At 51.2% G+C, this 24,356-nt stretch overlaps 1 protein-coding gene across 5 annotated transcripts; it reads left to right on the top strand.

Annotated features, from left to right (window-relative positions):
- The first annotated feature begins 19,978 nt into the window (after positions 1 to 19,978).
- On the top strand, positions 19,979 to 24,042 carry LOC133916138 (S-type anion channel SLAH2-like). Of its 5 annotated transcripts, none has more exons than XM_062359692.1 (4): positions 19,979 to 20,172; positions 21,627 to 22,375; positions 22,488 to 23,255; positions 23,351 to 24,042. In XM_062359692.1, exons 2-4 carry the CDS (start codon positions 21,641 to 21,643, stop codon positions 23,750 to 23,752), a joined length of 1,905 nt encoding a protein of 634 aa, XP_062215676.1. In that variant the 5' UTR covers positions 19,979 to 20,172; positions 21,627 to 21,640; the 3' UTR covers positions 23,753 to 24,042. The 5 variants fall into 5 exon arrangements, with proteins under 5 accessions (XP_062215676.1, XP_062215650.1, XP_062215684.1 ...); XM_062359666.1 differs by lacking the exon at positions 19,979 to 20,172 and adding an exon at positions 20,938 to 21,522; XM_062359700.1 differs by lacking the exon at positions 19,979 to 20,172 and adding an exon at positions 20,940 to 21,436 and having other exon boundaries at positions 21,581 to 22,375.
- Positions 24,043 to 24,356: the final 314 nt, after the last annotated feature.

Below are 24,356 nucleotides of genomic sequence, written 5' to 3'. Positions count from 1 at the left end.
GTCAGTACCAGCCGGTAGGAAATGCAGAGCAAGAGGCATTTGTCGTCGTATCATGTACCTTTGTATGCGCCCTAATAGGTCACAAATGAGCGGTCGATGGGATCCCATTTAGTATATATGGTTATTGGTATTTAAGGACATGTACAAATTAAGGTGTAGACAGCTGTTGCTATCTATAACACCAACAATATCATAAAAGGCAACGCTATAGATAGGGTTGGATGAAAAGCTCGAATCTCGCGAGCTAGCTTAGCTCGTACCTATCTCAGTTTGACTCGTTTCAAAATCTAATAAGTTGAGCTAGAGTTTTAGCTCATTTAGGTAATAAGCTAGCTCGCGAGTCAAATGAGTCAAAACCATTGTATGCATTATATCGCTCCCTTTTATTGTGGTCATCAGTTTTCTTATTGGTCATCTTCATCTTCGATGGGGAGACTCCTCGCTAACCTACTTGGCTTTTTATTGGTCAACTCCTCGTTACGATGCAGCTCTTATACTTTTTCTTCTCTCATCGACCATTCCTTCAGACTTTGCATGTATAACCGGATGTATGAGTAACGTTGTTTTATATATTTTTTGGATGAATGTTTTGTTCCAGTAGCAAAATATATATATAGGTGAATCTATCTACTGTTGTGCTGCATGTGAGTTTGAAAAACTTTCAGAAAAATTCAGCTTACAGCAATTATATCTCTAATTAAACTATGCAAAGAAATACTATACTTGTAGATATCATTATTATTATTGTATGATTTTATCTATGCATATTCAGTAGATATTTATATTCTTTTCATCCTAGTAAAAAGCTATTCCTTAAAAAAAAATAACAAACCGGCTTACAAGCCAAACGAATCGAATCAAACTGTCTTTTCTGCTCGTTATATTAAACGAGCCGAACCTAAACGAACAAGTTGGCTCGTTATCTAGTCCTAGCTATAGACAACATCTAAATTATGTAAGATTCATTAGTATTAGATCATAATAAATGCAGTAAAATAGTTATTTGACTTCATTAACGTGTACATATTGTCTCTTGCTCCATTCTTCTCTCTTCTTTATGATCCCTCAACAGCATCAAAAATCTTACATAGCAACTCTTACAAACAGCTGACATCATCTATTTGTATGCCATGAGCCAAACTCATAGATGGTACTCTCTTTGTTCAAAATAAATGTCGTTTTAGATTACGTGTAATTTTTAAACTTCAGCTATAAGTTACTTTTTATATATTAAGTTTGAATACTTAGAAATGATACGGACATATTTGTTTCAAATATTATTTTAATAATAATATATTTTTATTATATTTTTATCAATATATTATATCAAAAATAATAATTAAAATTGTATTTTAAAACCATATCAATGTTAAGAACGATGTTTATTTCGAACTAGAGGGAGCAGGTTCCTCTACCATATTAGAATAGTGATTAAGTAAGCGTATGGACTTCGGTCAGTTTCGGTACATGTCTAACCGGGTGAATTGGGTCGCTCACTTGGGATCGCTAGCTGCTTTACCGGCTCGCGCGATCGATCTGGAAGTTGGAACCAACCGATCATCCGACCAGGCCCTGCGTAAGATTGTAGTACCTTTTGGTTGGCTGATACAGTACCATCATTTTTTTATTTAAACTGACGTAAAAACTCATACCACACGCACTTATTCATCCACCAGGCACTTTAAATATATGTTAAAATCTACGACTTATATTCATATTTACATATTTATTTTAAAGAAATAGTTTCGAACTGTAGTACCCAGCACGTGTGACCCTATTTAGATACGAGTCTCGATGAGACACTAGTGCTAATATAAGGATCGAATGTTAGTGGACAGCTGCCCACCAGCTTGCCACTGGCACGACTTGCCAAACGCGTAGCTCGCTCTCAGTACCCGGCATTTGCGTGGGAGAGATGCATGCCGCCACTAGCCATAGGGAATGCGAATCGGGTTGACGAGGCGACGACCCGTCGATCCGATTGATCGGACGGCTCTTGGCGTGTGCGCCGGTCGCGAGCTCGTGTCCTGGGCCGGTCAGGCGGTATGCGATCGATCAAGGCGGGTGGGTGTCTCAGTCCAAGAATGCAGGGCCGTTCTTAAAAATTCAGTGACCCCAGGGGCGTAACTAAAAATAAAGTCTATTAAACATAAATATTAAAATATTTATATATCAATTATAAAGATAATATTTTAGTAGAGATCACAAACATTTATAATAAACTCGAGCAACCTAGAATGTGTCTATTACAGTAAGGTGGAACAAAATTATCGTAATGCTCGTGACAATAAAATTGTGAGGGATCGGAGTACACGTACATATACTTGCGTTAATGTATGCTACCTAGGTATAGATACTCACATACCTATGTACAACTTATTACGTGTAGCTCTAGTTACTTATCGGTACATACAGCTAGTAGCTTGCAACTATAGTAGCTTTATATCTATCTACTCACAGTACAAATGCTAGACCCATTGATCATTGGAGTGAGTGAGGACCTTTCTATATTTCAAACGTGCGATCTCAGCAACAGTCTGATCCGTTTGAGGTGGAGTAGAAAATATATAGGAGAAAAACTAACAACGAAAACTCATATGACAATGGTTGATGCATGTCCTCGATCGAAGTTGTGGGCATACAGGATACCACGGAACGCAGGAAACTAAACGCATGTCCTCGATCATATGGCAATGGCTAGTCGTGGTCCTACAAAACGCAGGAAACTAGATTGTCTGAACGAAAGAAAATACAAAATAGTCAAATAGTCAAATAGACTAGACAAATATATCACTTGATTTTTTATAGACCGAAAGAATTAGACCACTTATATCCTACCGTGCGAACTGCTAGATATATCTACTACTTTAAACCTAATTCTATCTATTATCGTACGAACTATTAGACATATATACTATATACAGATATATAAGAAACAACTCTCAACTTTAGAGACTCAGAATGACCACCCCACTTGACCCCCTCAAGACAGGCCCTGCAAGAATTACGAAAGCTTTTGCAACTACCTAGTGGTCTGTTGGAAAGGTCGGGTCCCGCGTGCAACATTAGCCGGCAAAGCAAAACACATTTTCACACTGCTAATTAAAGAGAGGGAGAAATGCAGTGGTATGATGGATCGCATTGAAGCGAATTGTCAGGTACAAAGTTACATACACACTTGTGTGAACATACCCGCGGTGTCAAACATGTTCTTTGGAAATTGTTCGATTCTGATGTGCTATAATAGTGGACAACAAACACTTGGTTACTACTAATCTTTAATTTGTGATATATCATCTCTCATCATGGAGAAATAGAAATATAAATTCATTGACCCCCTACTTCGTTCTCTTGAAGAATCTAGAGGCACAATGCCCAGGTCGGGCAAAAAGAAAAAAAAATCTAGATCCACCATACCGGGTCGGGTCAGAGCTATGGTAACGGGCGGGCTCGGATCTGAGTTGCACCAAACGCCTTTCATCGCCTAGTGGCGCCTTTTGGTGCATGCTTCATTGCTCCTCTCGTTCCGGAAATCCCAGTTGCACCCCCAGGCCCCCACTGAGCTACTCTACACTGCGAAACACTAGTTATATCTAGTGAGTGCCCTTTTCACATTCCTCGACGTCGCATTTCACGCAGAAGCCCGAACTTTACACCTTTTTCTTTCAACTTTTTCGCTCGATGACGACCTACCTGGTAGGACCGGGGGGCTAGAACCTACTTGGCACTCACAAACCCGCGCATTGGCCTCTAACAACGGTGGATGTGATACGGTGGCCACTTGCCACGCTAGGCTACACTGCTATACAATAGCCTGTCACTACCTGCGATTAAACTAGCTACAACGCCAGTTTTACAACCGGCTAGGATAGTTAGAAACTATTAGTCGCCTCGCTACTTAGTTTAGGAACCAATAGTAATATTTTTTATCACTGTCAATCAATAAATTTAGCTAATAAATTTAGCTAATAGTGTTACTATTTAAAAAAAACAAAAATGAGCCGGCTTCATACATCAAGCTACAGCCACCTACATTCCAATCACTACAATACACCAACATACCAGCTAAACTCAGTACAAACATTAAAACATTAGAAGCACACATATTACAATACACCAATATGTCAACTAGACTCAGAAAAAGGAGACACCTTCTTAGGGTGACTGCACAGGGCCAAGGATCATGACATTGAAGTACCACATGTTCTCCTCGGACGGCGATGCGCTAATCCCTAGAGCTGCACGCATGAGGAGAAAAAAACGAAATCAAAGCACATGCGAGAGTAACAAGACCAGAGAACAGTAACAGCAGACCCGAATTCCACTAAAATTCGAAGAAAACTCTCCCAAAATAATAACCAGCATCTAGTTCGCTAAAACTACTACAGAAACCCCAATCTCTGTCGGTTCCTAAACCTTCTTTACTACCAGTTTTAAAGTCGGCAGTGGGTAACGGACAGTGATAGTCGGGGATTATCACTGCCGGCTCTGTGGACCGGCAGTAAAATGGGTTATCATTACCGGCTAAAGGATTCAGCCGGCGTGATGTCCTGAGTATCACTACCGGCTGGTGGTTTCAGCCGACAGTGATTCTCAGGACATCACTGTCGGCTGAAAGCTTCAGCCAGCAGTGTTGTGCCTCCCCCCTTCTACTGCGGCCCTGTTCTACCTCTCTGTCCTCCCTCTCTCTCCTTGATCTCTCTGTCTCCCTCCCACTCAATACATGTATACAATGAGACATATGTAATGTAAATCAATAATAAAGACACCTTTACTAATACATAGTAATTCATGTCACACATATATATGTAATAGTTCTCACAGGTAGATAGAATGTATACACATATAATATTGTAATTGAGTACATTATAACCACATTTAACAAAAAAATATATCACATCTTACGAAGCAAAATATGCATAAAGTTACTGATAAATTACACACTCATTTTACAAGTCACATCATCTTACATAGCAAAATAATGATGATTACAACCAGAACTAGAATTATAATATATTTACACGTGACATCACACTTCTTCTTATGTTTGGACTTATATCCTATGTAACAAGCTTATTTGAATCCATTAACGTATGCGTTGTATTCCTCCTAACTGAAGAACACTCCACTTTACTGACTATGATGAACAACATACCATGTCATAGCAGTCCTAAATTTCATAGAATATGCAAAAATGATATACTATAAACCACACTAATGCTCTCTGAACTAGTATTGCACTGGATAGACAAACCAACTAGTATTTCAAAAGTATGGATATTATACCACATATCAAAATACAAGAGAATATTCAAGAGTATTCATTACACATGATCTTAAGATAAAAAGACAACAAGCCATAAAGGACAATATCTCTCATCATGTATACAGAAAGTAATGGACAACAAGAACATAATTTGTGTAAAGGTGCTCTCAGATATTGAGTAACAATTAGCCCCAGAACTGTTAAAGTTCTGCTCCCTAATTGTTCTAGTAAATACATCATAGACAAACTAATGTTTCTGAGATTTCAGCTAGCAAATAGAACCTGATTTCTTCAAAATTTAAGACATCATCATCAACATGGCTGCTATACCAACAAAGTGCACAAACTCCGAACAGAACAAATAAGAAAGTGCCGAGGTAGGAGAACTGAATATCAGTTTGCAAAATAACTGCTCAGCGAAGCTAACATAACAATTTACAAAGTATCAAGTATATTAGACAAACTTTGAACCCATAGCACACACATCCAGGGATCAATTTAATATGTATAGCACTGGATAGCCAAACCAACATGAATTTCTCAGTGTACAAGTACAGAACCGAACATACAACAAGTAACATCCAGATCTATTCTAGTGTACTCAGAAATCAAACCCAGTCTCAGTGCATTCTTTCATCACAGAGTATAAAGCACATGCAACTGCTATCCAGATTAACAGAGTAGGGAGGGAGGTGATGATACAATTTACCTTTGCTCTATCGGTCGGCGAGGCGGGCGAGCGCGGACGATGGCGGCACTAGCGGGACGGGGGACGACGACGTCGGGGACGGAGACGGCGGCCTCCGGGATGGGGATGGTGGGGCTCCGAGGAAGGGGACAACGGCCTTCGGGATAGGGACGATGGGGCTCCGGGGATGATGGCGTTGGGGAGGATGCAGAGGGGACGACGGCGTCGAGGAGGAGGCGGTGGGAGGCATTTCGGGGTGGAGGGCACATGCCAAATTTTTTTTTAAGTGTCAGAGGGTGGGTGTCGGAGGATTAACTCCTATCATAGGGATCCTGAGAGACCTCTTTTTAGAGATTCGGCCGGGGGGATGATCCTGAATAAGTTCGTCAGAGAAATAAATGGGAATGAATGCAACGGCCGGTGGTGGGGGAGTTGACCTAGTGCAGAAAGGAGTAAATGCACCGGAGTTTAGACAAGTTCGGGCCGCACGGGGGCGTAATACCCTACTCCTGTATGGATGCTATAACTGTCCTGAGGAAGTCCCTCAAGGATGTTGCTGGTTACAAGAATAATGGCCTATCTAAGAGCTTGGGGCTCCTTGTTCTTCGGTTAGAACTGGGCTCAGGCTTCCTCTTGTCGTCGATCGGTTGATCTTCGAGCTTTGGATCTTGGATGTTGGATGTCGGGTGTTGGGTTTCTCGATGTTCCGATGTTGGGTGTTTTTTTCCTTTTTCTCTTCTTCTCCTCTGTGCTGCCAGCGGCTTTAAGTACCCGCCGACCGAGACATGCCCCGAACGGAAAGGAGGGGGCACGAGTTCCAAGACACCATGAATGGAAAGGGTGTCATCATTTCTTCTGGGCGAAATGACCGGGGTTGGAAAATGCGTCGCACGCCTGGTCGCCCGTCACCATAAATGCCCTGGCAACGGGCGCCTTGGAGAAGGCCCACCGGGCAGCCGCAGAGCAACCCGGCGTGCCCGTCCTGTCTTGTTCCCCTGCCACAGCAGCACGGCAGACGAAACGCTTTGATCCTCACGACGTTATCCCGAGACGAGCCGGATGGCACGGGACGGGACCCGTGCAATTAATGACCCCATGCCTCTCTGCCAGAACATGGCAGGAACTGACGCGGCGGGAGCAGTTGGAGATGTCAGGCCACGCACACTCATTAAATGCGGCCTCGGGCCTTTGACCGGTTGACACATCGACGGTGGGTCCCTCGGGGGTACTGTTTACATCCCTGAGCACTCTTGCACGGACCTTCGGGGAACCGAGTGCTCGGAGGCTGCCACGTGCAGCCCCGAGCACTCTTGCACGGACCTTCGGGGAACCGAGTGCTCGGGGGCTGCTACGTGCAGCCCCGAGCACTCTCTCCCGAGCACTCTTACACGGACCCTCGGAACCGAGTGCTCGGGGGCTGCCGCGCGCAGCCCCGAGCACTCTCTCCCAGAACTTAGCTCTTCTGAACGTCGGGGGACTAGGGTGCTCGGGGGTGACCGTACACCTCCCCGAGCACTTTCTTCCCGGTACTTAGACTCCGTGGATCATCAGGGAACTGGGGGACTCGGGGACCACCGACCGTGGCCCCGAGCACCTTCTCCCGGGACTTGGTATTTTCTCATCCTACAGGAAAGCCCTCGCAGGATGGCGCCATGTGGCGGGTGGCTGGCCTGGCCTCGGGATTCGGGGACCCCTGGTTCCTGTTACACCGACAGTGGGCGTCGAGCAATTATATAGGGGAGGGCTTTCACTACCGGCTCAATATGAGCACCGACTGTGAAAGAGTACCTTCACTGCTGGCTTAATAGGACGACCGATAGTGAAAGTAGTTTCACTGCCGGTGAAGTGAAAGAGTACATTCACTGCTGGCTCAATAGCACCGACACTGAAAGAGTACCTTCACTGCTGGCTTAATAGGATGACCGATAGTGAAAATAGTTTCACTGCCGGTGAAGTGAAAGAGTACATTCACTCCTGATACACCGACAGTAGCCCCCGGGCCCATTGGCAGGCGATGGCCCAGAGACTGTGGATGGGCCCTTCGTCGCGAACGAGGCCGAAGCCGGCATGGACGCCACGTGGCAAGCTTTCAGAAGGTGGCCCCTTCGGTCCGGGCCTTTGGTACGGCACAACGGGGGAGCCGAACGGACACGCGTCCACACAACTCCCAAAGGGTGTGATAGCGGGACGGGAGCCCCGTGATGACGGGGCAGGCGGCACGCGCAGTAGTCGCGCTAATCGAGGGAAATACGCCTGGCAACCGCTGACACCGCACGATTTGTGGGAGACTCGCCTGGCAGTTGCGTCGATCGAGGAAAAAACGTCCCGCCGAGGGCGCTGTGGCAGGAGTCGTTTGAATTCCCGGAGGTATAAAAGGAGGAGGGGAGCGAACCGCCCCCCTCTTTACGCCATCTTGCGACCCCGCCCTTGCTTTCTTTTCGCTCTTGAGCCCTTAGGATCCCCCTAGGTGATCAGAGCACTTCTTCCTCCCCACCGACCGAACCATCTCCCTCCCCGACGAAATGCTGAGAGCTGGAGGAAGCCACGTATTGCCAGAGTCTCGCCTGACAAACAAAGAGGCGGCGGGGAAGATCAGGAAGCTGTTGGTCCCCGAGGGCCAGCAGGGGGCCCTGGTGGTGACGCCGGCGAGATTCCCGCCGGCGACGACCCGCCCGGGGCGCATCGTCCTGTTCACATCTTTCGTGGCGGTGGGGCTGGTACCGCCGTTCTCCACGTTTTTTCTTCAAGTCCTCGACACCTACGGCATTCAGCTTGTGCACCTGAGCCCCAATTCGGTCGTCATCCTGGCGGTCTTTGCCCACTACTGCGAGATGTTCGTGGGAGTGGCGCCGTCGGTGACTCTCTTCCGGCATTTCTTCGCGCTGCAACCTGCCGGGAAGAAGCGGGGCTACTCCACCGCGGACGTCGCGGGCTGCTGTAATTTTCGGCTGCGGGACGGCCTGGGGGAGCGATACATCCCCCAGGTGCTGCGAAGCAAGTGGGAGGAGTGGCGGCGTGATTGGTTCTACGTCGACGTCGACCCCCACGACCGTCTCGCCCTGCCGGAGGTGGCGGCGGAGCCCCAGAAGGCAACCTGGGAGGTACCGCCGCAGTCGGATGCATGGCTGGAGCCGGTCTTCGAGCGCATCGGTTTCCTATGCGACGCCGGGCTCACCTCAGTGATGGTGGTGGCGGACTTCTTGCGCCACCGCTTGGTGCCCCTGCGGGACAGGCCCGGCCCTGCTGGCTCTACACCGGGCCTGAGGACATCACCCGGACCCAGATCGGCGTGGACGGGGACCTGGGCCTGGCAGAGTTGAAGGGCATGCTCCGGGTGGTGACTGGCGTGGATGAGATGAGCTGGGCGAAGCTCCCGTGGAAGGAAATGGCGCTCTGCGCCAATCCCGAGCGGGTGGCGATCCAGGCGAAGCTGCCAGAATTCGACGCCCAGGGGTTGGTCGACCGGCCGAGGAGCCGGAGCCCCGAGGTCACGGAGACCCCTGGGTTGGATGAGGCGGCCGGTGAGGGGGCCGCGAGTGGTCCAGCGCGGACTGGTGGCCCGGGCACCGCAAGCGGCGAGCCGCAGGCCAGCTGTGGGGCCGCTACGGGCAGCAGCCACCACACCGGAGGAGGAGGCACCGCCGGCAGCGGAGCGGCGCCAGAGTCAGAGGACCGGGGGAAGCGTCCCCGGCTCTTCACTCCTATGCCGGAGTCCCCGCCGTGGCCATCGGTGGGGGCGGCATTCCCAGTTCTGGAGCCGCGCCTTGTTCGGTTGGGGCCCGACCCGGCGCCGGAGACCATGCGGCGGCCCCGCAGAACCCCCGGTGGAAGAGGAGGAGGGAGGACTCCGGGCCAGCGCCATCGAGCCCAGAGTTCAGGATTCCGGCAGCGAAATGGTAGTACCGAAGGCCCACAACCACGTAAGTCTTGTCCTTCATTCTTTCTCGAGCGTGCCTCGCCCGAACTAAGCTCCGGGATTTGGTTCTGATCTTTGTCCTTCTCCTGCAGGCCACCCGCGGGCGCCACCGAAGGCCAGGGGCAGTCGGAGGCATCGAGGCCGGCGCCAGCCCTCGAGCCGAGTGCGCCCGAGCCGAGCGCACCGGCGGAGCCGGGGCCAGCGTACATGGTGGTGGAAACAGGGCCGATGGACGTGGCGGCGGAGATGGGGCCGGCGGAAGCGGCGGCCGAGAAGGGGCCGGCGGATGCGGTGGCCGAGACAGAGACACAGCCGCCGTCCGAGCCCCCCCCCCCCCCCCCCCGAGCACACCGAGCCCAGGGCGGATGACCGCATGGAAGTTTTCGGGGACCCCGAGCCCCCCAGAGGAGGCTCGCAGGGGACCCAGCGCCCAGCCGCCACCCAGCCAGCCCGCCGAACCTTTCCCGGTCGTGCTTGAGAGCGCCCGGGAGGTGATCGGGCAGCTGGAAGTGGCCTTAGCGGGGGAGGTGGTGCAGCAGGAGGAGGAGCGCGCCTCTCTAGCCACAGAGATAACGCAGCTTACCACTGCTTGGCGCTCTTTCGAATCCCGCCTCATCGCGGTGTGCGCCGCCAACGAGGACAAACAGCGCGCCATGGAGGAGGCTCGCGCGGAGGTCGCGCGGGAGCGGAAGGTTTTGGAGGACACCCGCGCGGAGGTCGCGCGGGAGCGGGAAGACGCCGCCCGCCTGGCTGAGGCGTCGCGGCAGCAGGCTGCCGAGGCCCTTGCCAGGGAGAGGCAGGCGCAGGAGCGGGAGGAGGCGACGGGGAACCGCGAGAGGGCAGCGGAGGCCCTCCTGGCCGATCTAGCTCGCCAGAAAAGCGAAGCCGACCAGACCCACGCCGAGCTCCAGCACTATGCGGCGGAACTCCAGGACGTCGAACGGGATCTCCAACGCCGGGAGGAGGACGTCGCCATCCGGGAGGTCGATGCTGAGATAACGGCGGAGGACTTAGGCGTCCGGGAGGACCTACTGGCCCACCGGGAGTCGAAGGCTGCCGAGGCGGCGGCGGGCGCTGCTGCTAGGGAGGAGCGGATCGCCAAGTCCGAGGCGGAGCTGGCCGCCCGCGAGCGGGCCCTGTCCGAGCTGGTGGGGCAGGCGAAGCTGGCTGCCGGCCATGCACCCTGCGCCTGCTCTTCTGGCGCGGTCGGGGGCCAAGGGCTCGAGGAACAGCTGCGGAACGCGAAGGAGGAGCTCGAAGCCGCCTCGGTTGCACGGGCCAGCCTGCAGCTGATGCTGGATGACATCCTCTGGCGGATGCAGTGGTCTGTGGCGGTGGCCGGACTCGGGCAACTTATCGTGGAGACGAAGGTGGGAGGCCCTGGCCGGTACGCCCTAGGCTTCCAGCAGGTCTGCAAGCGCCTCGAGGCGCTGCCCAGGGCCGTCCAGGAACTCGCCGCCCGGGAGGGGCGTGGCTTGGCCCAAGCAGTGGCCGAACATGTCCTGGCTTGCTACCGGAGCTGAGACCCGAACTTCCCGCTGGAGCCAGCTCGGGAAGGGGTGGTTGAAGCCGAGGAGGAGGCCGCCCGGGAGGCAGTTCGGAGCACCGCCGCAGCGGTGGCGGCGGGTTTCAAGCGGGAGGTGCCGCCGCTGCCAGTCCCGAGGAGCGGCCACGAAGGCTCCGACTCCGACTCCGACTAGGCTTTTTGTAGTAGTTTCTTCTTCTTCTCTTCTTGACTTGATGTAAATATGGGAGTGATCCCTCAGAACAGCTACCCTTCTTTTGTGAATATAATGGAAGCCTTTCTTTGGGGTCGCAACTCCGATATTCTTCTGAGTGCTTGATGTTGTTTCTGATGTTTCTACTTGATGCCCCGAGGAGTACTCAGTCGGACAGACCCCGACCTTTCCTTCCCCGAGAACGGAGTCGTCCCGATCATCCTTCTCGGTGCGTTCAGCCCCCGAGACTTCGCGAGTCCGCAACAGCTAAGTCAAAAGACAAAGGCACGAACTTCCTTGCTCGGGAGATAGGTCGATCTAGCACGGAGCACGCCATGACCGGTGAACACTTTTTCGCCTTGCGACCACTCAGTCAGCAGACCGGAGACACGCGCGGGCGGGAATGCGACCAAGAGTCCCCATGGTTCGGTGGTGCCCGGGCTTAGGACGGACCGGACCGAGCGCCAACAGTCCGTCCCTGAGGCCTGGGCTCCAGACTACTCGAGCAGCTCGAGCGAAAGGATTACCCAGGGCGCCCAGGAACTCGGTAGTGCTCGGGGCCCTAAAAGCGGACCAAACACCACGACCACCATGAAAGACTTCGGTCAGACATCACCGCACGTATGGTACACCTTTCTGCGGACCGTTCTGTCGTTCTAGGAAAAAGTGGACACACGGTAGGGTTTTGTGCGCGAGGAGACCATCTCACCGAGCAGATTAGAATACGAGGGCCCCCTAGGACGACTCGGGAATAAAATATTATTGAAAGTAAATTCGTCTGAATTTAACCACTCACCGGACAGCTGTCAGCCTTTCGGCCAACCGATCCAGGAAGGGTATGCGCTCCGAGCTCGGGGTGCCCGGGGACTTGGTTCCCGGGGTCGGGAGCCCGAGCACCAGGGGGCGCGTGATGTGCCCGGGGTCGAGCGATCTCGACCACTCATGCTTGAGCGGTAGGATCACCCGAGGACCCTTGGGGCCGAGCAGCGACCTAGGCGCTGAGGCCCTCGCAGTCGAGCTGCTTTTGCTTTGATTGTCGATCTGCGACTTAAGAGAAAATAGAGAATTTCTTTGCTTGGTGCGCTCTGTTAGTGCGGTACTCATTATAGACTGCTCTCGTTTTCGACCCGAGACCTCTCGAATACCCGGACCGGCGGACAAGAGCGGACAGAGGCGTAACCTAGAGGTCCTATGGTTCGGTGGCGCCCGGGTATGACAGACCCGACCGAGCACCGACAGCCCGCCCCTGGGGCCTAGGCTCCGGACTACTCGAGCGGCTCGAGCGATAGGATTACCTAGAACCCCAGGGACTCGGTAGTACCAGGGAGCCTGCCACGACACCAAACGCCACAGCCTACCACATCGAACGTAAGCCAGCAGCAACTGCCCGCGCGCATACCGATCGGGATTCTTTTATCAGCGGGGAAAAAGAGAGAGCGAACTTTTCTCGCACAATCGAGCATCTCACCAGACAGATTAAACATATGGAATCCAAAGAAAAGGAAAAATGACATTTGACATAAGGATTGCTCATTGAAATACATACTGAATTGACAATCTTTTTACAAGGTTGGGTGACTTACCCAGCTAGAGGTAGCCCCCGGTCAACTTGGGCGGAGGGGAAGCCCCCGGCCTGGTTGACCTGAGCCGCGAGCATGGCCATCTACGGGTAGAACTTGCGCAGGTGCTCGATGTTCCACGGGTTAGGGAGCGGTCGCCCATCTTCTGCAGCCAGCCGGAAGGAGCCTTCTCGCGGGACACCGATCACGGTAAAGGGGCCTTCCCACATAGGGGACAGCTTATTCCTTCCTTCGCGCTATGGACGCATCGGAGAACTAGATCCCCCACCTCGAGAGACCGGGCCCAGACGTGGCGCTGGTGATAGCGTCGCAAGCTTTGCTGGTAGCGAGCTGCTCGGACGGCGGCACGCCGCCGGTGCTCTTCCAAATAGTCGACGTCGTCGCGCCTCTGCTGCTCCTGTTCGCCTTCAGAGTAGGCATGCACCCGAGGGGAGCCTAGAGTGAGCTCGGAGGGGAGGACCGCCTCAGCGCCGTAGATGAGGAAGAAAGGAGTCTCCCTGGTGGCGCGGCTTGGCGTGGTCCGGTTTGCCCATAGCATGGCAGGCAACTCGTCAACCCATCCCTTCCCGTGCTTTGCGAGCACGTCATAGGTCCGGGTTTTGAGCCCTTTCAATATCTCCGAGTTGGCGCGCTCGACCTGCCCGTTGCTCCGAGGATGAGCGACGGAGGCGAAGCAGAGCTTGATGCCGAGGTCTTCGCAGTAGTCCCCGAACAGGGCACTTGTGAACTAAGTGCCGTTGTCGGTGATGATCCGGTTCGGGACACCAAAGCGACTGGTGATGCCGCGGATGAACTAGAGCGTCGTGTTCTTGGTCACCTTGATGACTGGGACCGCCTCCGGCCACTTGGTGAACTTGTCGATGGCGACGTAGAGGTACTCATAGCCCCCGATTGCTCGGGGGAATGGACCCATAATGTCCAGACCCCAGACCGCGAAAGGCCATGACAGGGGGATGGTGTGAAGAGCTTGAGCTGACTGGTGAATCTGCTTTGCATGGAACTGGCACACCCTGCAGCACCGAACCATCTCGGAAGCATCCTGGAGGGCTGTAGGCCAGTAGAAACCTTGCCGAAAGGCCTTCCCGACCAGCGTGCGGAACGATACATGGCCACCGCACTCGCCCTCATGGATCTCAGCGAGAAGCTCGCCGCCTTCTGCTGGGGAGATGCATTTCAGGAGGATGCCTCCTGCGCTACGCCGGTAGAGATCCCCATCTACTATGGCATAGCGTTTGGACTGGCGAGCAACTCTTTCGGCAGACACCTCATCCCCGGGGAGGAACTTTTCCTTCAAGTACCCTCGGATGTCGTCTATCCACGAGGCATCTTGAGAACATTCAGCAAGTGCAGCGCACTCGCCGGACGGCGGCACCCTGACGGGGCTTCCCACTGAGGGCGCCGCCGGGGTCCCCTGAATTGAGTTTGAGGTTTCCCCTTCGTCCTGTTCGGCAGGCAGGACGGAAGGCTATGTGAGTCTTTCTTCAAAGACTCCGGCAAGGACGCGAGCACGAGAGGAGGCCAGGTGGGAGAGGTCGTCGGCCAGAGCGTTGTCGTGGTGAGGGATGTACCGCAGCTCCAGGCCCACCACGACCTCCTTCGTAGGAACGGAGGCGTCGGCAACGAGTCAGGGTTTGGATGAAGAGGGTCCCGGGCCCCCTGGGCAGCCTTTGACCTCGGCCTGAGCTGAGACCAAGGCCTGGTATGACTACTCGGCGCAGGAGACGGCACCACTGGAGTCGGCGGTCACGGAGAAGGGGCCTGCTGGGCCCGTCATCTTGACCGCGAGATACGAATAGTGCGCAGCCATCATGAACTTAGCAAGCGCCGGATGCCCTAGGATGGCATTGTAAGGGAGGGGGAGCTCCACGACGTCGAAGAGGACGTTCTCCGTGCGGAAGTTATCCCGGCTCCCGAAGGTCACGGGCAGCTCGACTTGCCCGAGGGGCAGGGAGTGCCCGGGTGTCACCCCGCAGAACGGAAGCGACTGATTTAGGCGCCTGGAGGGCACCTGCAGCTTCTCGAAGGCCTCCTTTGAGAGGAGGTTGAGGCCTGCGCCCCCGTCGATTAGCACCCTGCCGACCCTTACATTGCAGATGGTGGGGGACACTACCAAGGGTAGTCGCCCCACGCCTGCAGTACTGGCGGGGTGATCGGCTATACTGAACGTGATCGGAGCATCCGACCATCTCAGTTGCCTTGCGGCTTCTTCGCTCAGGGTTGCCGAGCACACCTCGCGCCGCATGGTCTTGATGCCGCGCCGCGACGAAGGCGTGTAGGCGCCTCCATCGATGAAGGCGACGGTATGCTCGGGTTCCTGAAAACCGAGCTCTGTGTTACCGGGGGCGGCCTCAGTGTCGCCTCCCCCGCGGGACTCATCGCGCTCCCTTTAGCGCTGCTCGACGAGGCCCTTGACCGTACGGCACTCCGTGAGGTCATGCCATCTGGTCTGGTGTATGGGACACCATTTGCCTGGCTCGGGCCCCGCAAACCTAGCCTAGAAATTCAGCCCATGGAAGCCCTGTCCCGAACATCTCCTCTAGATCATCATCGGCCAACGTATTCATCGATTGGTATATCGATGCATATGTTTTCGTCTTCTCTTCCAATGTATTGCCCTTCCTGTAAGATCTCAGCTTCACTGTGCTCGATCCAACGGGTATAACCAGGCATAAAGCCCCTTGGTATCTAGTGGGAATGTATCTGCTGGGTGGTGGAGAACTGCTTCTTGTTCTCGCAATCGATGTATGGATAACACATGTATTGAGACTGTGTATTTAACTTGTGTGCTGCGGCTGCTACCAGGAAACTCTCCACGCCGTTCTTGTACTCTACGCTCACACAGCTCGCATCGTACATCCATCTTCTGTCCATCTACAATTATATCATTATTGCAAATCCAAATTCAAAATATCTAGAAGATTTTACGATCACCAACTAATAAATTACCTCGTCATCTACTACCAACAATTAGCCCAAGTTGAAGGAGTCATCTTTTGTATGCTTTCGCGTTCGCTTCTTATGAGTATTTGTTGGTGTCATCCATAAAAATTTTCTTTATTATTCAACCCTTATCTAAAACTTATTAAGGAAAAATGAAAAATAAATACGCTCATAACTAAAGTTTCTATATTAGAGGTTTCTTATTAAATAAAATATAAAAAATACAATTGGATCTTGCTACATACCTAAATATCATGAATAATTTTTCTAATTCATTAAAAATCAAAAATAAATATGCTAATACCTAAAATTTGTATATTGTAGACTTCTAAATTTATTCCTATGGTTCATTAAGATCAACTTTGAAGATTTGGCTAGGTATCTATAGGGATAAGATCAACTTTGGTTTTTCAGATAACAATTTGAGTTAAAATGCTAAATATAGGATTGACCTTAGGGATTTCAACTTACTTGAGCTCAAGAGGTTCCTGCTAGAAGCTTTATTGCTATTGGGAAAAAAAAATCTAGAGTTCACTTGTCCTAAAAAAATAAAGAAAGGGCAAATAAGCAAATGGAGAGGAAAGAACGGATTTTGTTTGGATAGTTAGAGAGAGCTCATCTAGACCTCCTTCTTAACCAAAGTTGAGCTGGAGTGGTGGGGGAATCAATACAGGAGAAGGGATGAAGTGGTTGTTGCCATAGGAGATTTTGTGAGGGAGAGAGTACTGAAATGGCTATGTTAGCTCGAGGTACAAGAAGGTGGGGAAGAGGAGGATATCACTGTCAGCTCATATAATCCGTGCGGTAGTGATGTAGAGATATCACTGCCGATCAGTAGATTAAGCCGTCAGTGATGAGGTATGGGTGCATCACTGCTGGCTCCAGCAGTGATGACCCTTATCACTGCCGGTTCATAAGCCACGATGGCTGATTCTTCCCGCGCAGCAAATGAATCGATAGTGATGTTCCATCAATATTGGCCTATGAGAAATCGACAGTGATGGACCGGCATATAAGCCTAGTTCTATAGTAGTATGAGAAGTCGTTGCATCTCCTGCACAGATCCAACTTCCAAACAAATTAATCATTGTTGGTCATGGAACAAGAGAAGGGTAGGGGCGATGAAACGGCTGGGATTTAGGAATTTTACACGAGCAGATGTGAACCGCAAACAAAAAATTGGATTGAATAAAAAAAATTGGGTCCACTATACTGCTCACTACCGGTTCATAATAAAAATCAGGAGTGATACTTTCACTATTGGTTTATACTATGAACTGGTAGGAAAAAGCAATCAGGTAGTAATGCCACTTTTTTAGGTCACATTTTTTTTTACTAACACTAATATGTGTGTGTGTATATATATATATATATATATATATATATATATATATATATATATAATACTGTTTTTATTGAACCGAGAGTGATGAATGGGAATATAAAATTTATTTTGTAGTAGTGCTAGCTGACGTCGTGAACCCGTAGCATAGCACTTGACCATGTCGATCGTGCGTGGCCTAAAATCCTCGCTAACTTGGCCATGGATAAATCGTCACTGCCCATGTACATACACACGCACAATCCGGCCGGTCTCCCTCGTCCTCCCTATAAGAACACCTGATATCATCGCTCCCGAGGCCAGAGAGTGCGAGACGCACTACCGCCAGGCAAGCGCAGCGCAACTTGCATTGCTATCCCCGGCCCTTTACTCCCCCATTCACCAGCTCGGCCCGGCGCGGCGGCCGGCCGGCCGGCCTGCATATTCTTCGTCGAGAGTTAACGTGTCGTCGTTCCCGCATTGTATCCCGCGCGCAGCGGGAGCGAATTCTCGCGGGGCCAGGCCTGAGCTTGGAATAACCAAGGGAGCTACACTAGCTAGCCAGCGCCGCACCGCGCCAACGCACGTCAAGTTGCCCAACCGGCGGCCGAGCTTGGGCGGGCGGGCACGCACGCACGCACTACTGCGCCAGGCTCCGCGAGCAGGTACGTGGTACGCTACACACGATATATATATATATGTATATATGTATATATATATATGTATATATGTATATATATATGTATATATGTATATATATATGTATATGTATATATATATGTATATATATATGTATATATATATGTATACGTATATACACATATATATATACGCATAGATACATGTGTGTATATATATCCGGTCCATTAATTCTCTTACATACCTTATAGTTTTTTTCACATACTACTTCAATACAAATCTCAAAATGAATAAATAGTCCTATATATATATATATACACACACATACCTGATTTGATTTCGGATTTCGCATGTAATATTCTAAAGTTGAATTAACACTTTACTTGCTGAAAGTTCAAAAAACTAAAAAGGACAGAGTAAGTGAGAGTTACTCTGATTTCGGATTTCGCACGTAATATATACATCAGTAGCATCGATTCTGATAGCTCAGTATGGCGCGTTTATGGAGACACATAGATAGCTGGTTCAGATCAGATGCTAGCTAGGAACTGACTGTATATACGCAAGTGCAAGTGGCTTCCGAACCATGCATGGTTTAATTCCTTCCGTATATTCAAGAAAAATTTTGGAAGTTGGTTTCAAAACGCACTGAGAAGAAAGGGATCTAGCTAGCAGCCTGCATTATTATCTTGGAAATTCTGTGACCGATTCTGTGAACAAGTAATAAACAATCAATTGGTGTAGCAAGAAAGCTAGCTAGTTTAGTCCTCGTGGTTGCGGAATTAGACTCTCTCTCTCTCTCTCTCTCTCTCTCTCTCTCTCTCTCTCTCTCTCTCTCTCTCTCTCTCTCTCTCTCTTATATATATATATATATATATATATATATATATATATTATGGCGTTCAGATTAACGGCAGCATATGTATGTAACCCATTTCAGAACAGTCCTTAACAGAACTGATTGCCAATTTGACATAGGATTAGGATATGTGCGTACATAACACATGCAAATTAGGTCATATATACAAATTAATGAATAAGAAAATTAGATTAATTTAAATTCCAAGAGTTATATTATGCAAGTGAAAAGATCTCCAAGTGCTTGTTTCTTAACATTTAAGCAAAGGTAGGTTTGATCTCCAATCACACCTTAAGAAAAGTTCTCCGTCTTTTTATACCTCCCATCTCTCTCTATATAGCGTCGATGATCTGCTGCATGCCAGTCATAAAGCGATCGATGACCGTGCAACAAAAGGTCACGCAACATACGGCACTCGCCGTCCAACTTTGGAATTTCATTCTATTGCCCGTGCATCCATCGCTCACGAAACCCCGGCCCGATTTTCTTGGATGAAATCCCGTGGCATCGGAGAAAAATAAACACCCACGGGTTTCTTAAAAAAAATACGAGCGGTTCGACCATGGTGTACCACGGACTCGTGCAAGAACGAGGATCAGCGCTACGATTTTGTAGCATCGGTTTTCGTAGTCTACTACACCCAGTACTCCGTACCGTATCCCGTACTGCTACTAACAATCCTACTAGAATTTGGGAAAGCAGAAAGCCGAACCTTCCACCGTTCCATTGGTCATCTATTTTTTTATCTAATATCTATTTATCTGTTAATTCTCTCATATATCTTATAATTTTTTATATACTATTTTAATATAAAATTTAACATAAATAAATAGTTTTAATAAACCGTGCGGACTCCTAAGTGGAATTTTCATGTTCCCCACACCCTCACGCAGAGAAGCCTGAGGAGGACTCTGTCCCTGTATCCCATGGAATGGAATGACACCTTTTCTGTCGAATTCCAAATTTCCTTTTCTTTTTTTTTATAAAAAGAATCACGCCCTGCCCTCTCTATATATACTCAACCCTCTGGACGAGCCTTCTCCATCGGCTCATTGGCTACTGCTAGCTTCCTTCCACTCTTCGGTGGCAGGCAATTCCCAGTCAGCTGTTGCTAGCCTTCTTCTCCTCTCACTTCGCTTCGACAGCTCTACTCCTAGTCCCGTCCCCTTCCCCTGCTTATCACTTAGCCTTGACTACACCTTGAGGCCGTCGTGGAGTGTCTCCGAACAGATTCGGAGGCCAAAGGTACCAGCATATGTTCTTTTCTTTAAACAAAAATGAACAGCACATGTTCAGTTTTGCACGGTAGTGACATGTTTTCATTGGATTCTTGTCTTAGTTTTCGCGGTAGAGTTTTTTTGTTGTGGTTTCAGATTCCACTCGAAAGATGCACAGATAGTCCCTAAAATTGAAACCCCAAATTTACTGTTCTCAGAATTTGGATTCTAGAGGGAAGCTGCCATTGGCACGGTGTCTGGTGTTCGTTGTTGCACGGCTGAAAAGGAGGCTACGTCATGACTCATGAATAGCTAGGTCGCATCCAGTCCAGGCAAGATCGTAGGTAATCTGGGAGTGGACGGGAAACGTCAGTCGCTCTGCTCGATAGCGACATGCCCATGTAGCTTACTGGCTAGCGTTAAGCGATTCTGCGAGACTGCGACTCCAGAAACAGAGGACAAGGTTACAAAATCGCAGCGACCGTCGAGTCAAAGATCATCTCATATACGTGCATGTCATGTCGAGTTGTGTACAGCAAATTAGCTGTACGTGATCGTAGATATTTGGTTTGGGGTTCTACACGAGTCCGTTTTTCTCCCACTTGGTCCTGGCCACCTCTTGGAATTGAAACTCCTCCACTGGAATGTCCGGATCGCGTCACGTCTGATGTCCTTCCCGTCCCGGCACACGCAAGAAATTGGACGGCTCGCCGTCCGTACCACGCGCCTGTGCCTGCCTGCTCTGTTTCGGCTGAACAGAGCAGCTCAGCCGAATCAAAAGTGTAATGGAGCGCTACTGGAATGAAGAATGCATGCACTGTGTTACTGCCGCTTAGCTGTAGCATCCAAGACCAAAATACCAGCAGATCTTTCGTTTTGAGTACCGAGGAGGGAGTGTCGAATTTCGACAAGGAACGTGGAATGAAAAAATTTCTACGGCCGATGGCGACGCCTTTGACTGACAGCACGCTGAGCCATCGCGATGCACGCCGATCGCGGCGAGCAACGCCATCCCGTCGCCGTCACCGGCCGCCGGAGTGCTCCGCCGCTCGACTGGCACCCACCGCTCGCATATTCGCATGCGGTAAATTAAAACCGTGGCCTTCTTGCTCTCCTATTTGCTCCGCAAAGATCCCCCACTTGTGCCCTATAAATCGGCTCTGCTCGCGCCCAGCCGGGCTGCAATTTGAGTCCGGCCGGTACTTGGCGCGTAGGGAACCCTGCTCCTCGTTGCTTTGAGAGTCCAGAACCGTTGGTATGTGAGCACGTACCAGTCGTGCTGTCGAGGTAAGGTGAGCACTGAGCAGTAGGATTTTAGACGATATGGCCATTAGCATCGCCGTACGGGATTGCCAGGCCGTGCTTCGGCCGAATTGGTGTATCTAGTGTTGCGATACTTGATGTTCTTCTCCTCCTGATTTCGTACTTGCATGCAGTTGTGCCGTCGTAATTAATGGGATACTCTGCAATCTGGATGTGCAGGCTTCTTGATCGGTATGGAGTTCAGCAGCAAAGACGTTCAGATGCCCGGATTGCAGAGCAAGCAGTCGTCGAAGGAAGCCCTCCCGGCGCTCCTGATCCAGGTGCCGTCGCAGACCATCGCCGGCTTCGACTGCGTCGGCGCCGACGCCACCGTCTCCCTGAATGAGCTCGACAAGGAGGGGCAGCAGGGCTCGGGGACGACTGGCAACAAGGACATTGTCATCAGCATCCCGGCGGCGCCGGCGAGCGCGCCGCGGGCCGCTGCTCCTGGACACGCGTACGACGACGCGCAGATCCCGTACTCCATCTCGCTCAGCATGCCGTCGTCGCCGTCGGGGTTTCACCTGTCCCAGTTCAGGGAGTCGGCCGTGCGCCGCGACGAGTCGCGCGTGGCGCCGACCGTGGCCGGGACCGGGTTCGACGTCCACCAGGCGGAGCAGCAGCAGGTGGAGGTGCCCTCCCCGCAGCTGCTGAAGCAGACGCGGTTTCACTCGCAGCCCATCCTGCACACGTCCAAGAACGTCGACGAGGCGCGGCGGTGCGACAACACGCGCGACAAGCGGTTCGACCCATTCAAGACCTTCTCCGGCCGCCTCGAGCGGCAGCTGTCCAACCTGCGCGGCCGGCCGCAGGAGCCTATCGACGCCGCGTCGCCGGAGTCGAAGATCTCCGAGGAGGAGACCGACCAGGTACCCGCCGCCGACCGGTACTTCGACGCCTTGGAAGGTCCCGAGCTCGACACTCTCCGGGTAAGCAATCGATTACTTCAAGCACAACGCTGGTACTGGTCATTGATCTGTCGGTTGTTGATTTCGTACGCTTTGGACTGGACTGAAATATCCAAGCTTTCGTGTTGTGCAGGCGACGGAGGTGCCAGTGCTGCCGAAAGACGAGAAGTGGCCATTCTTGCTGCGGTTCCCGATCAGCGCGTTCGGGATGTGCCTCGGGGTGAGCAGCCAGGCAATCCTGTGGAAGACACTGGCGTTGGCGCCGCCGACAGCGTTCCTGCACGTGAGCCCCGTGGTGAACCACGTGCTGTGGTACGTCGCGCTGGCGCTGATGGTGCTCGTGTCCAGCATCTACCTGCTTAAGGTCGTCTTCTACTTCGAGGCAGTGCGGCGCGAGTTCTACCACCCGGTCCGCGCCAACTTCTTCTTCGCGCCGTGGATCGCGTGCCTGTTTCTGGTGCTGGGCGCGCCGCGGCTGGTGGCCGAGATGCACCACGGCGTGTGGTACGCGCTGATGGCGCCCATCTTCTGCCTGGAGCTCAAGATCTACGGGCAGTGGATGTCCGGGGGGCAGCAGCGACTGTCCAAGGTTGCCAACCCGTCCAATCACCTCTCCATCGTCGGCAACTTTGTCGGCGCGCTGCTCGGCGCCAAGATGGGCCTCCGCGAGGGCCCCATCTTCTTCTTCGCCGTCGGGCTCGCGCACTACATGGTCCTCTTCGTCACGCTCTACCAGCGGCTCCCCACCAACGTGACGCTCCCCAAGGAGCTCCACCCGGTCTTCTTCCTCTTCGTCGCCGCCCCCAGCGTCGCGTCCATGGCCTGGGCCAAGATCAACGGCAACTTCGATACCGGCGCCAGGATCGCCTACTTCATCGCGCTCTTCCTCTACATGTCACTGGTACGTACGTACGAACGAACGGTGCGTCATGCGTCCACGTACGTATCTTTCTGCTGTTGGCGCGGTTCTGACCGTTGAATACTTTGATGGATCAGGCAGTGCGGATCAACTTCTTCAGGGGGTTCCGGTTCTCGCTGGCGTGGTGGGCGTACACGTTCCCGATGACCGGCGCGTCGATCGCGACGATCACGTACGCGGCGGAGGTGACCAACATGCTGACGCGGGCGCTCTCCATCGGGCTCTCGGGCATCTCCACCGTGACCGTGGCCGGCCTGCTGGTCACCACCGTGTTCCATGCCTTCGTGCTCAGGGACCTCTTCCCCAACGACGTCTCCATCGCCATCACGCGGCGGAAGCCCAAGTTCAGCAAGATCCTCGCGCACTTCCGCTCCTCCAGCACCGACATGAAGGAGCTCGTGCTCTCCTTCTCCAAGCCGTCGCAATCTGACTCCGGCGAGACCGATCGGTCAGTGACCGGTGTCAGAGAAGAGCCTTAACTAGATCAAGAAACCGCGCGCGCTCTTGCGGTCTTACGTATACCTGCTAGATCCTAGCTAGCTGTACATACTACATAGTGGATTTTTTTTTTCAATCTCTTACGCAGGAAGGATCGCCAAAGAACAAGTGGAAGCATATGCTTGCGTTGATAGATCGGTCTGGGGACTGGTCGTGTAATTAAAATGGTTGGACATACGATGGCATGGATATCCTTGGAGCATTTTGTGATGACGAGGATACGATGTTACCATATATTTATTATATATTTATTAATTGGAAGTTTCTTTTATGTTTCCATCTTAATCCTAAGAAAATCATATAAATTCTCATAAAAAAGTAAAACATCCGACCGTCGAAGTAATTGATTGATTAACTGTAATCATAGATCAACAATTAAATGAAACAACATAGAAGATTAAAAAACAAATCATAGAGTCTAGCCCCAAGAATACTTCTTGCCTTGCCTTTCCTTCCTTTTTATTGTAGATATCGTTTGTCTAACAAGATTACGTTACCAAACTTCAACTTAGTTACGTTAGTAATCAACACACTTTTCCAAATCAATTATAATCAAACATTACAAAATTAAAATAACAGAACACA

Source organism: Phragmites australis, chromosome 1 (assembly GCF_958298935.1).
Source record: "Phragmites australis chromosome 1, lpPhrAust1.1, whole genome shotgun sequence".
In the NCBI taxonomy this organism is placed as follows: domain Eukaryota; kingdom Viridiplantae; phylum Streptophyta; class Magnoliopsida; order Poales; family Poaceae; genus Phragmites; species Phragmites australis.
The sequence above is the reverse complement of the archived record's forward strand: the minus strand, read 5'-3'. Positions and strand labels throughout refer to the sequence as shown.

Coding starts and splice junctions, on each gene's coding strand:
- LOC133916138 (XM_062359666.1), top strand. CDS start 21,468: ATGGCCATTAGCATCGCCGTACGGGATTGCCAGGCCGTGCTTCGGCCG. Junction 22,376..22,487: donor CCGAGCTCGACACTCTCCGG/GTAAGCAATCGA, acceptor CGTGTTGTGCAG/GCGACGGAGGTGCCAGTGCT. Junction 23,256..23,350: donor TCTTCCTCTACATGTCACTG/GTACGTACGTAC, acceptor TTGATGGATCAG/GCAGTGCGGATCAACTTCTT.